The 10,072-nt window shown below is 57.9% G+C and overlaps 1 protein-coding gene across 1 annotated transcript; it reads left to right on the plus strand.

Annotated features, from left to right (window-relative positions):
• The first annotated feature begins 838 nt into the window (after positions 1-838).
• Positions 839-9,247, plus strand: Mmp9 (matrix metallopeptidase 9). The gene is made up of 13 exons (XM_048347486.1): positions 839-973; positions 1,428-1,660; positions 2,021-2,169; positions 2,426-2,554; positions 2,654-2,827; positions 2,994-3,167; positions 4,080-4,256; positions 4,382-4,537; positions 5,970-6,267; positions 6,387-6,526; positions 6,634-6,784; positions 6,881-6,984; positions 8,932-9,247. Exons 1-13 carry the CDS (start codon positions 839-841, stop codon positions 9,048-9,050), a joined length of 2,139 nt encoding a protein of 712 aa, XP_048203443.1. The 3' UTR covers positions 9,051-9,247.
• Positions 9,248-10,072: the final 825 nt, after the last annotated feature.

The following is a 10,072-nucleotide window of genomic DNA, read 5'->3' on the forward strand; positions in this document are numbered from 1 at the left end:
ATACACTCACATTATGTCTCCTGGCCCCGGGCTGCCCCCCATCCTTCATCCTTGGCCTTCATGGTCGGCACCAATGACCGCCTTTTATTGGGGATTTACATATGCCGCATTAGGCATTTTGTGCCTTTGATCTCATTTTAGGGACAAAAGCTTTCTTTTTGCTATAACTGAGGACATTTGCCTGAGGCCTGAACAAGTTCATCTGCTAATTTACAGATGCCAACTCTTCCCTTTACTACCACCGCAAGGAGTCACCCTGCCTGAGACCAGGGCTCACAGGGTGGAATTCCCCGATTCCTGCCTGGCAGACCCCCCCCCCCCCACCATGGATCTGAGAGAGGAAGCTGAGTCAGGAAGGCTTTCCAGGAGAGGACAGAGCCTGCAGTGCGGGGGTGGGGGGATGGGAATGGGGGGGCTTCAGGCAGAGCTCTGGCCAGAAGGAGTGCTGCAGAATTACAAGGATGAGCCCTTCCCTGAGCTGGCCCTGGTCCCTCTCCTTCTCTCACCCACAAGTGCTGCGATTTGCAAAAGCCAGCTCCTTCCCAGAGTGCTGTGGTTTCCTGCGGGCCCAGGGTCCTGCCTGACTTTGGCAGGGAGGACTGTGGGCAGGGGAGACGGGAGGGGGTGATGTAAGCCTTCTCTTTGCCTTCTCACGCTGGAAGTACCCAACACACACACACACACACACACACACACACACACACACACACACACACCCCAATACACTGAGTCAGCAGCCGCCCACTGGGGAGGGGCGGGGTCACTGATTCAGTCCCAGTGCCTCTTTAAAGCCCCTGTGCCGCAAGAGAAGTTGCCACCAGATACTTCCACTGTCACCATGGGTCCCTCGCAGCCCCTGTGGCTGGGGCTCCTGGTGCTGGGCTGCTGCTCCGCTGCCCCTCGCCAGCCGACCTTTGTGGTCTTCCCCAGGGACCTGAGGACTACCAACCTCACTGACACCCAGCTGGCACAGGTAGACCAAGATTGCCATGGGGAGTCCGGGGGTGGGGGGACTGGACAGCCCGGTGTCCAGAGTCTCTAAGAAGGCACTGACCTCCGAGATGCTTCAGGAACATGTTGGGGGATCTGGGCAGGCATGGCCAGGAAGGCACAGTGGGAAAGGTGTGTGTGTGTGTGTGTGTGTGCGCGCGTGTGTGTGTATACCAGTGCTATGGAGGATTCTAGAATAGGCATGGGCTGGTAGTGGCAGGGATAAATCTAAGGGCTCTTTGGGGTTGGCATGACCCAGATCCCTCAGGAGGGAAGGTGTGTGCAGGAGGCAGCACTCTTGGATGTGCATTGGTGTTTTAGGTTACACTTTATGGATGGCCCCTAAACTTCCGGTGGGGGGGGACAGTCCTGGCCCCAGGTGTGGAGAGGGGGGTGGGGGGGGGTGCTCTCGGATGGCTCTGCCTCTCCATCCACAGGAATACCTGTACCGCTATGGCTACACCCGGGTAGCTGAGATGCAAGGGGAGAAGCTGAACCTGCGCCCGGCGCTGCTGCTGCTCCAGAAGCAGCTGTCCTTGCCCCAGACGGGTGAGTTGGACAGCAAAACCCTGGAGGCCATTCGGGCCCCGCGCTGTGGTGTCCCAGACCTGGGCAAATTCCAGACCTTCGAGGGCGACCTCAAGTGGCACCATCGCAACATCACGTACTGGTGAGTGGCGGGGACCTGGGGCGGGAGGCGGAGGCGGGCCTGCACCTGTGCGATTCCCTCCCTCCCTCCCCCCTCCCTCCCCAATAACGGGGCTTGAAGTCAGGCCCTGGGGCCCGGGTCCCTTAGCTTCTTCGCTGAAGGCTGGCGCTCTACCCCTTGAGCCACAGCGCGCCGCTGACTTTCCGGTGCCTCCTTGGATCTAAGGCCCCCCTGGACTTTTCCTGGGCTTCAACCCCGCTCCGCATCCTCAGACCTCGGGTTACAGGAATGTGGCGAGGCCCGGAGCTCCAGCCTTCCCCCCTCCCCCCCCCCCCCCCCCCCCCGCTTTCCCCCTCCGACCCGGCTTCTCCCGCCTTCCAGGATCCAGAACTACTCGGAAGACCTGCCGCGGGAGGTGATCGAGGACGCCTTCGCCCGGGCCTTCGCCGTGTGGAGCGCGGTGACCCCGCTCAGCTTCACGCGCGTGTACGGCCGCGAAGCCGACATCGTCATCCAGTTTGGTGTGGCGGGTGAGAACCGCCGCGCCCGCCCGGGGTGGGGTGGGGTGGGGTGGGGTGGGGTGGGGCGTCCAGGGGGCGGGGGGCTGGGCCAGCGTCCCGGCGCGTGCGCGCGGCTGCAGCCCCGGCTGCGCCTGGCCGGAGCGCCCCGGGAGGGGCGGGCGGAGCACAGGGGCGCCCGGATTGCGGCCCCGCGCCCTCGGATTGCGCGCCGCCCACTCCACGGTTGACCCCCCCCCACCCCCCCCAACCCCATCCGCTTCTTCAGAGCACGGAGACGGGTATCCCTTCGACGGGAAGGACGGGCTCCTGGCGCACGCCTTCCCTCCCGGCCCCGGCATCCAGGGAGACGCCCACTTCGACGACGAGGAGTTGTGGACCCTGGGCCAGGGCGTCGGTGAGATGCGGGGCCGCCCTGGCGCTCCTCCCCCCGCGGCCCCCCACGCCCCCCTCCAGTCCCTTCCCCGCCCTCACCCCCCTTCCCTTCCTCCCGCAGTGGTTCCCACCTACTTTGGAAACGCGAATGGCGCTCCGTGCCACTTCCCCTTTACCTTCGAGGGCCGCTCTTACCAGGCCTGCACCACGGACGGCCGCCAAGACGACGCCCCGTGGTGCAGCACCACGGCCAACTACGACACCGACGGCCAGTTCGGCTTCTGCCCCAGCGAGAGTGAGTGCGGCGGCGTCGAGGGGAGGGGAGGGGAGGGGCGCGCGGGGATCTTAGGTGCAGATCCACCTTAACCACTCTCCTCTTGGTCCGGTTTCCTCCTCTGTAAAGCGGGGGGAGGAAGGGATGGCAGGGCGGGCCCTGGGGGTCAGCGTTGGGGTCTCCGCAGGGCTCTACACCCAGCACGGCAACGCGGACGGCAAGCCCTGCGTGTTTCCATTCATCTTCGAGGGCCGCTCCTACTCCGCCTGCACCACCGCGGGCCGCTCCGACGGCTACCGCTGGTGCGCCACCACCGCCAACTACGACCAGGACAAGCTTTACGGCTTCTGCCCCACTCGAGGTACCTCACCCCCCCCCCCCCCACACACACCCCGAGCCTCCTCCTCCGCCCTCCCACCCCACGTGGCTCCCGAAACGTGACTCTTCCCTTCCTCGTTTTTGGGTTTCCACGCCCCATCGGACCCCATTCCCACCCCTCTGACTCCTGATTACCTGGCCATTTTTGCTCGGCCTGAGGCCTCTTCTTTGATATCTGATCCCAGTCCCCGTTCTTTAGTATTTCCTGGTCTCAGCTATGCTCCACAGGGCCCTAGGGCTTTAAAAGTAGACCACTCTGGGGCTGGGAATGTGGCTTAGTGGTAGAGTGCTTTCCTCCCATGCATGAAACCCTGGGTTTGATTCCCTCAGCACCACCTAAACAGAAAAAGCTAGAAGTGGTGCTGTGGCTCAAGTGGTAGAGTGCTAGCCTTGAGCAAAAAGAAGCCAGGGACAGTGCTCAGGCCTTGAGTCCAAGCCCTAAGGCTGGCAAAAGAGAAAAATAGACCCTTCTATGACTTGTTTTCAGAAATTAAACAAATGAATAGCTAAAGAAAAATAAATAAACAAAAATAGATCACTGAGCCAGACATGGCTTACATCTTGTAATCCTAGCTACTCAGGAGGCTGAGATCTAAGGATCATGGTTTGAGGCCAGCCTGGGTAGAAAAAGTCTGTGAGACTCTTAGCTCCAATTAACTACCAAGAAGCCAGCAGTGGAGCTGTGGCTCAAAGTGGTAGAGCTCCGGCCTTAAGCAAAAAAGCCCAATGAGGGCAAAAGGCTGTGTGTGCCTCAGCGCACACACACACACACACACACACACACACACACACACACACACACACATCACCAAGGTTCTCTAGCTCTTAGTTTGCCTTGCCTGGAACCTTATTGGATCCACCTACCCCACTTACCCAAGACCCTGGGTCTCTCTAGCTGACTCCACTGTGATCGGGGGCAACTCGGCTGGTGAGCTGTGTGTCTTCCCCTTCATCTTCCTGGGCAAGGAGTACTCCACATGTACCAGCGAGGGGCGCAGGGACGGGCGCCTCTGGTGTGCCACCACCTCCAACTTCGACAAGGAAAAGAAGTGGGGCTTCTGCCCTGACCAAGGTGCGTGGGGTTCTGAGGCTCCGGGGTTGGAGGCTGCAGCCCCTCTTCCCACAGGGGTGATGGTGGTGGTGGTAGAGCGGCTCGGCTGGGCAGAGCTCAAGCCTCGGGCTCCCTTTTCCCTCCAGGGTACAGCCTGTTCCTAGTGGCAGCCCATGAGTTTGGACACGCGCTGGGCTTAGATCACTCGTCGGTGCCAGAGGCGCTCATGTACCCCATGTACCGTTTCCTCGAGGGCTCCCCCCTGCACGAGGACGATGTAAAGGGCATCCAGCATCTCTATGGTGAGCCCCGATGGAGGGAGCCGCGGGAAGGGTGTAGCTCAGCCACAGGATGGAGGATGGAAGTGGGGAAGAGAAGGGAGGGGTGTGTGGGATCATCTTTCTGGGACTTGGAGATGGTACTGGCTAAAGAACTCGGGCCTACCCAGGTATTGATGGCTCACGCTTGTAATCCTAGCTTCTCAGGAGGCTGAGCTATGGGGACCACAGTTCAAAGCCAGCCCAGGCAGGAAAATCTGTGAGACTCTTAGCCCCAATTAACCACCAGAAAAGCAGAAGGAGTGCTGTGGTTCAAAAAAGCTCAGGGACAGCACCCTGGCCCTGAGTTCAAGCTCCATGAGTAACCCCCTCCCCCCCCCAAAAAAAATCTGAGTCGGAGGTGTAGCTCAAGTGGTAGAGTTACAGCTGTGAGCAAACAATCCCAGCATGCTTGAAGCTCTGAGTTCCCCAAACCCCCAAGTTCAAGGGAAAGTAAGACCTAGGTTCAAGGGGTTAGTTCAGCAGCACAGCCCTTGTCTAGCGTGCAGGAGGTCCTGGGTTCTATCCCCAACACCAAAACTAACCCTTCTCCCATCCCAGAGAGTCCAGCTACTCCAGGGTCTATCAGTTTGCCTCTTTTTTTTTTTTTTTTTTTTTTTTTTTTTTTTTTTTGGCCAGTCCTGGGCCTTGGACTCAGGGCCTGAGCACTGTCCCTGGCTTCTTCCCGCTCAAGGCTAGCACTCTGCCACTTGAGCCACAGCGCCGCTTCTGGCCGTTTTCTGTATATGTGGTGCTGGGGAATCGAACCTAGGGCCTCGTGTATCCGAGGCAGGCACTCTTGCCACTAGGCTATATCCCCAGCCCTCAGTTTGCCTCTTGATTTCCTAATTTGCAGAGTGGGCGTAAGGATTAATAATAAGTAGTCCGGACTCACAGGATCTTGATTAGAGGGATGTCTGGCGTAAAGCAGGCATCACGTTGCCTCACACCTGTAATCATAGCTACTCGGTAGGCATCACATGCTTGGTGCTTTTGCTGTTATCACTTGTCGTGACCTGGTATGAGCGCCTCCTTTTTCAAAAAGTGGGGCGATGGAAGCATCTCATTCAGTCTGTCTTTGAAGATCAAAGGAGGCACTCTGAGTTTATAAAGCTGTCAGCACCGTATGACATGGTGAGCAGTCAAAAGACACACGCGCTCTCTCCCCGCCTGCAAGGGGACAGGAAGGGCTCTGCTTGTCTTCCGTCCACCAGGCCTCGCTAGCCCAGAACTGGATATATATGTAAAAAAAAAAAACAAACAGCGGGAACGAAAGCCTAGGGAATGCACGGGAAACCGACAGGGGGAGGCAGGCTCCAGCCTCTGAGAGAGGAGGGGGCACCGGTGCCAGCTCCGTCTAGGCTGGAGGGGCAGAGAAACACAGAATGGGGGCGTCTCAGCCGCTGTCTCCCTTTAGGTGCTGGCCCTGCCCCGAGCCCAAGGCCTCCAACCACCGCGGCACCTGAGCCCCGGCCCACGGCGCCCTCGACAGTGTGCCCCACCGCGCCCCCCACCGCGCCCCCCACATCCGGCCCTACGGGGCCCCCCTCGGCCGGCCCCACGGGGCCCCCCACGGCCGGCCCTACCGGCCCCCCGACGGCTGGCCCCTCTCAGGCTCCCACGGCGCCTTTGGATCCGGCGGACGACCCCTGCCAGGTGCAGATTTTCGACGCCATCGCGGAGATCGGAGGCTCCCTGCATTTCTTCAAGGAGGGGTGAGCGGGAGGGGGACGGGGGAGGGTGGTGGTGGGTGGCGGGGAGGGAGTGGGAGGCTCCCCTGCGGCCCTCGCTCAGCGCCCCCGCGCTCCGCCCCCCCCCCCTCCCCGCGTTCCAGGCGGTACTGGCGGCTGTCGGAGGCCGGAGGGCGCCGGCTGCAGGGTCCCTTCCAGGTGGCCGACACCTGGCCGGCGCTGCCCGCCAGGCTGGACTCCGCGTTTGAGGACCCGCTGTCCAGGAAGATTTTCTTTTTCTCGGGTCAGTGCCCCTCCCCGGGCGGGCGGACGGTGACGCCCCTGGGCGCCGAGCCCCCCTCCCCACCCCCACCCCCGCGCCCCCGACCCACGCGGCCCTTCCTCCCGCAGGACGCCACGTGTGGGTGTACTCGGGCGCGGCGGTGCTGGGCCCGCGGCGCCTGGACAAGCTGGGCCTGGGCCCCGAGGTGGCCCGCGTGGCCGGGGTCCTCCCCCGCGGAGCCGGCAAGGCGCTGCTCTTCTCGGGCCAGCGCTTCTGGAGGTGAGTTCCGCCGGCCGCCGGCAGGGGGAGCCCGAGCGCCGCCCGCGGCCCCCCCCCCCCCCCGCACGCGTCCATCCCTCCGCCCCCTCCTGGCAGGCTGGACCTGAAGATGCAGAAGGTGGACCCCCAGAGCGCGGCCGACTTGGACACCATGTTCCCCGGGGTGCCCTGGAACACGCACGACATCTTCCAGTACCGAGGTGAGGGTGCAGGCCCCCGAGGGAGGCGAGGGAGGGGGCTGCCCTTCTGCTGGGGAGCCCAGGCCTTAGAGAGGGGCCGGATTCTCAGCAGGACAAGAGGTATACAGCCAGGGGCACAGGGCAAGGACCCCATTTCCTGCATCCCCAGCTGCAAGCTGTTCCCCTCTGGCCTGGGCCATGGGATCGACAGACTGGTTCCATGTGTGTCCCGAGCTTCAACTCAGCCTCTGGACTCTGCCCTTCCGCTTTTTTTTTTTTTTTTGCTCAAAGCTAGTGCTTTACTATCTGAGCTACAGCTTCCCCTTCTGCTCTTCGGGGGTTAATTGGAGAGTCTCAGGGGCCTTTTCTGACCTGGCTGGATTTGAACTGCGAACCTCAGATCGCAGTTTCCTGAGTAGCTAGGATTACAAGCGTGAGCCAGCAAGGCTCATCTCTTGCATTAGACAGTAGTTACCAAGCACCTATAGTATGCCAGGCACAGGGCAGCCAGCAGGGATATGCCCAGAGATAAGATTTCATAGCTGTGTCTTTACACAAGTCACTATCAGTTTCCCTATCTTTAAATTTGAGATGACAGTTAAACTTTCTTTCTCTTTTGCACTGGCCCAAACCCATCACTTGAGAAGGTGTGGTGATTCTAATCTTTTCTTCATCTATCATTTTTAATCAGTGCCTTTGCAAACACCCCAGCCCCAGACCACACTGTTTTTCTATAACTTTTAATGGATTCTCTGAACATAGAGAGGTGTTCGGATTGGAGGGCCACAGTCCTCAGGTGTCCCCAAGCCCATTCTCAGGTCAAAGCAATGGCCAGGATCTGAGCTGGGTGCTGGAGACTCAGACCTGTAATCCTAGCTGCTCAGGAGGCTGAGAGCTGAGGAGTGTGGCTCAGCTTGGACAGAAAAGTCCAATTAATCAGCAAAAAGCTGGAAGTATAACTATGTATGGTTTAAGCAAAAAATGCCAAGTGAGAGCACAAGGCTAAGTTCAAGCCTCAGTATCAGCACAGAGATAGAAAGTGAGAGAGAGAGAGAATATGCAAGTGCAGGATCTGACCTCCCCTTCCACTGTGTACTTTGGCCTTGGTGTTCTCCTCTTCAAACTCCTGGCATTCACTCTGCTCTACCTACACTGGCTGCCCTTTGAACAGATCAAGGTCATTCCTAGCTTAGAGCCTCTGCCAGTTCCCTCTGGAAAGCTTTCTCCATAATTCTCATCAGTCTCTTCTCTCTTCTCTCCTCTCTCTCTCTCTTCTCTTCTGTGTGTGTGTGTGTGTGTGTGTGTGTGTGTGTGTCTTTCTCCCTTTCCCTTTCCCTCTCCATCTCCTCTCCCTCTCCGTCACTTTCTCCCCCTCTCTCTTCTTCTCCCTCATCCTTCAGGTTGTAACTCCACCATCTCATAGGCTGTCTCTGATACTAATCTATTTATTTGTTTCTATTTCCTCCATATCTTTGTACATTGTCACACCAATCTCATTTCTTTTTGGGTTTGTGTGTTCTCTTGCCCCCATTAAACGGTGAGCTCCAAAAGAATTGAGTTGTGCCTGCATTTTTCTTTGCTGTATTCTAACCACCTGCAGCACTGTTAGACACATAGTAGGCACTCAGTGAATGTGGACGAGAATGAATGAATGAATGGGTTTGTTCAGTGAATGAACAATGAATTGTCCTGAGCACTAAGATAGAACACCCATCCATTCATCTGCCGGTTCATTCACAAGATGGGTACCGAGCACCACCTACTTTGTGCCAGGCTCTGTGCCTGTGATTTGAGCAACGGGGTCTGTATCCTTCACATCATCCAGGCAGGTGGTGGAGATGGAAGTGTGATGTGAAAACCTTAGAAAGCTCTAGAAAGTCCAGGAGCTCTTGCTCCTGTCTCTAGTGGGTGTCAGCCGGCAGGCAGGCAGGGATGGCTTCTGTAATGTCCCCTGCCTGTCCCCTGCAGAGAAAGCCTACTTCTGTCAGGACCGCTTCTTCTGGCGCGTGAGTTCTCGGAATGAGGTGAACCAGGTGGATCAAGTGGGCTACGTGACCTTTGACATCCTGCAGTGCCCTGAGGAGTAGGGCTCCCGTCCTGCCTCAGCAGCGCCACGCCGGTCTCCGCCGGGACCGTTCTCGTGGGGAGGAACGAGCCAGTTTGCTGGATACAAACTGGTGACGTGTTCTGGAGGCCGGGAGGAGTGGAGGCGGGCTGGGCCTTCTCTTCACTCCTTCCTTTGTTGTTGGTCTGTTTCTAATAAATATAGATGGTGTAACCTGTAGAGTAGTTTGTGTTTATGTATGTATACCTGTTCATCGGTGCGTACGTATTCCATTGATAGAGCGCTACTATGGGCCTGGCACTGCGCTAGGCTCTTCATAAATATTGACATACACAGTCCTTCCTATAGCTGTCGTGTGATTACTTCCTGTTGGGAAGGTGTCATGTGATTATTTCTCTTGCATGGCTGAGGAAATGACTACGCTATTTGTTCATCAGCCATTCATTGAGCCCCTCTGTAGAGACAGAATCCAGGTGAGACACTGGGAGGAGAGAAATGAACTGGACTTCAGACCTGCCTTCAAGAACCTCTTAGCGGTCCTCAAATGCTAGAGCTTCTCACAGGGTTACAAACACAGATCCCCCGCTCCAGTCCTGAGAGTGCAACTTAGTGAGAGGGGATGATTCTGTGGCTAGTGGCAGTGGCTTTGGGCTTGGAGAGTCCCTGCTGTGTGTGTGTGTGTGTGTGTGTGTGTGTGTGTGTGTGTATGTTGGTCCTGGTGCTTGAATTCAGGCCTTGGGTTCTAACCCTGAGCTTTGATGCTCAAGGCTAGCACTCTGCCACTTGAGCCACAGCTCCACATCTGGCTTTTTGGTGGTTGATTGGAAATAAGAGTCTCATGGACTTTCAAACTGCAATTCTCAGATCTCAGCTTCTTGAGTAGCTAGGATTACAGATGTGAGCCGCCAGTGCCCAGCTAAGAGTACAATAATGGGTCATGTTTGTGTGTGTGTGTGTGTGTGTGTGTGTGTGTGTGTGTGTATTATGGGGCTTGAGGGAGGAGATTCCACGTCCCTCCAAGAGTCCACCACTCAGAGGCAGTCT

This window comes from Perognathus longimembris, chromosome 6, assembly GCF_023159225.1.
Source record: "Perognathus longimembris pacificus isolate PPM17 chromosome 6, ASM2315922v1, whole genome shotgun sequence".
NCBI classification, from domain to species: domain Eukaryota; kingdom Metazoa; phylum Chordata; class Mammalia; order Rodentia; family Heteromyidae; genus Perognathus; species Perognathus longimembris.

Coding starts and splice junctions, on each gene's coding strand:
- Mmp9 (XM_048347486.1), top strand. CDS start 839: ATGGGTCCCTCGCAGCCCCTGTGGCTGGGGCTCCTGGTGCTGGGCTGC. Junction 2,828..2,993: donor CGGCTTCTGCCCCAGCGAGA/GTGAGTGCGGCG, acceptor GGGTCTCCGCAG/GGCTCTACACCCAGCACGGC. Junction 6,985..8,931: donor CGACATCTTCCAGTACCGAG/GTGAGGGTGCAG, acceptor TGTCCCCTGCAG/AGAAAGCCTACTTCTGTCAG.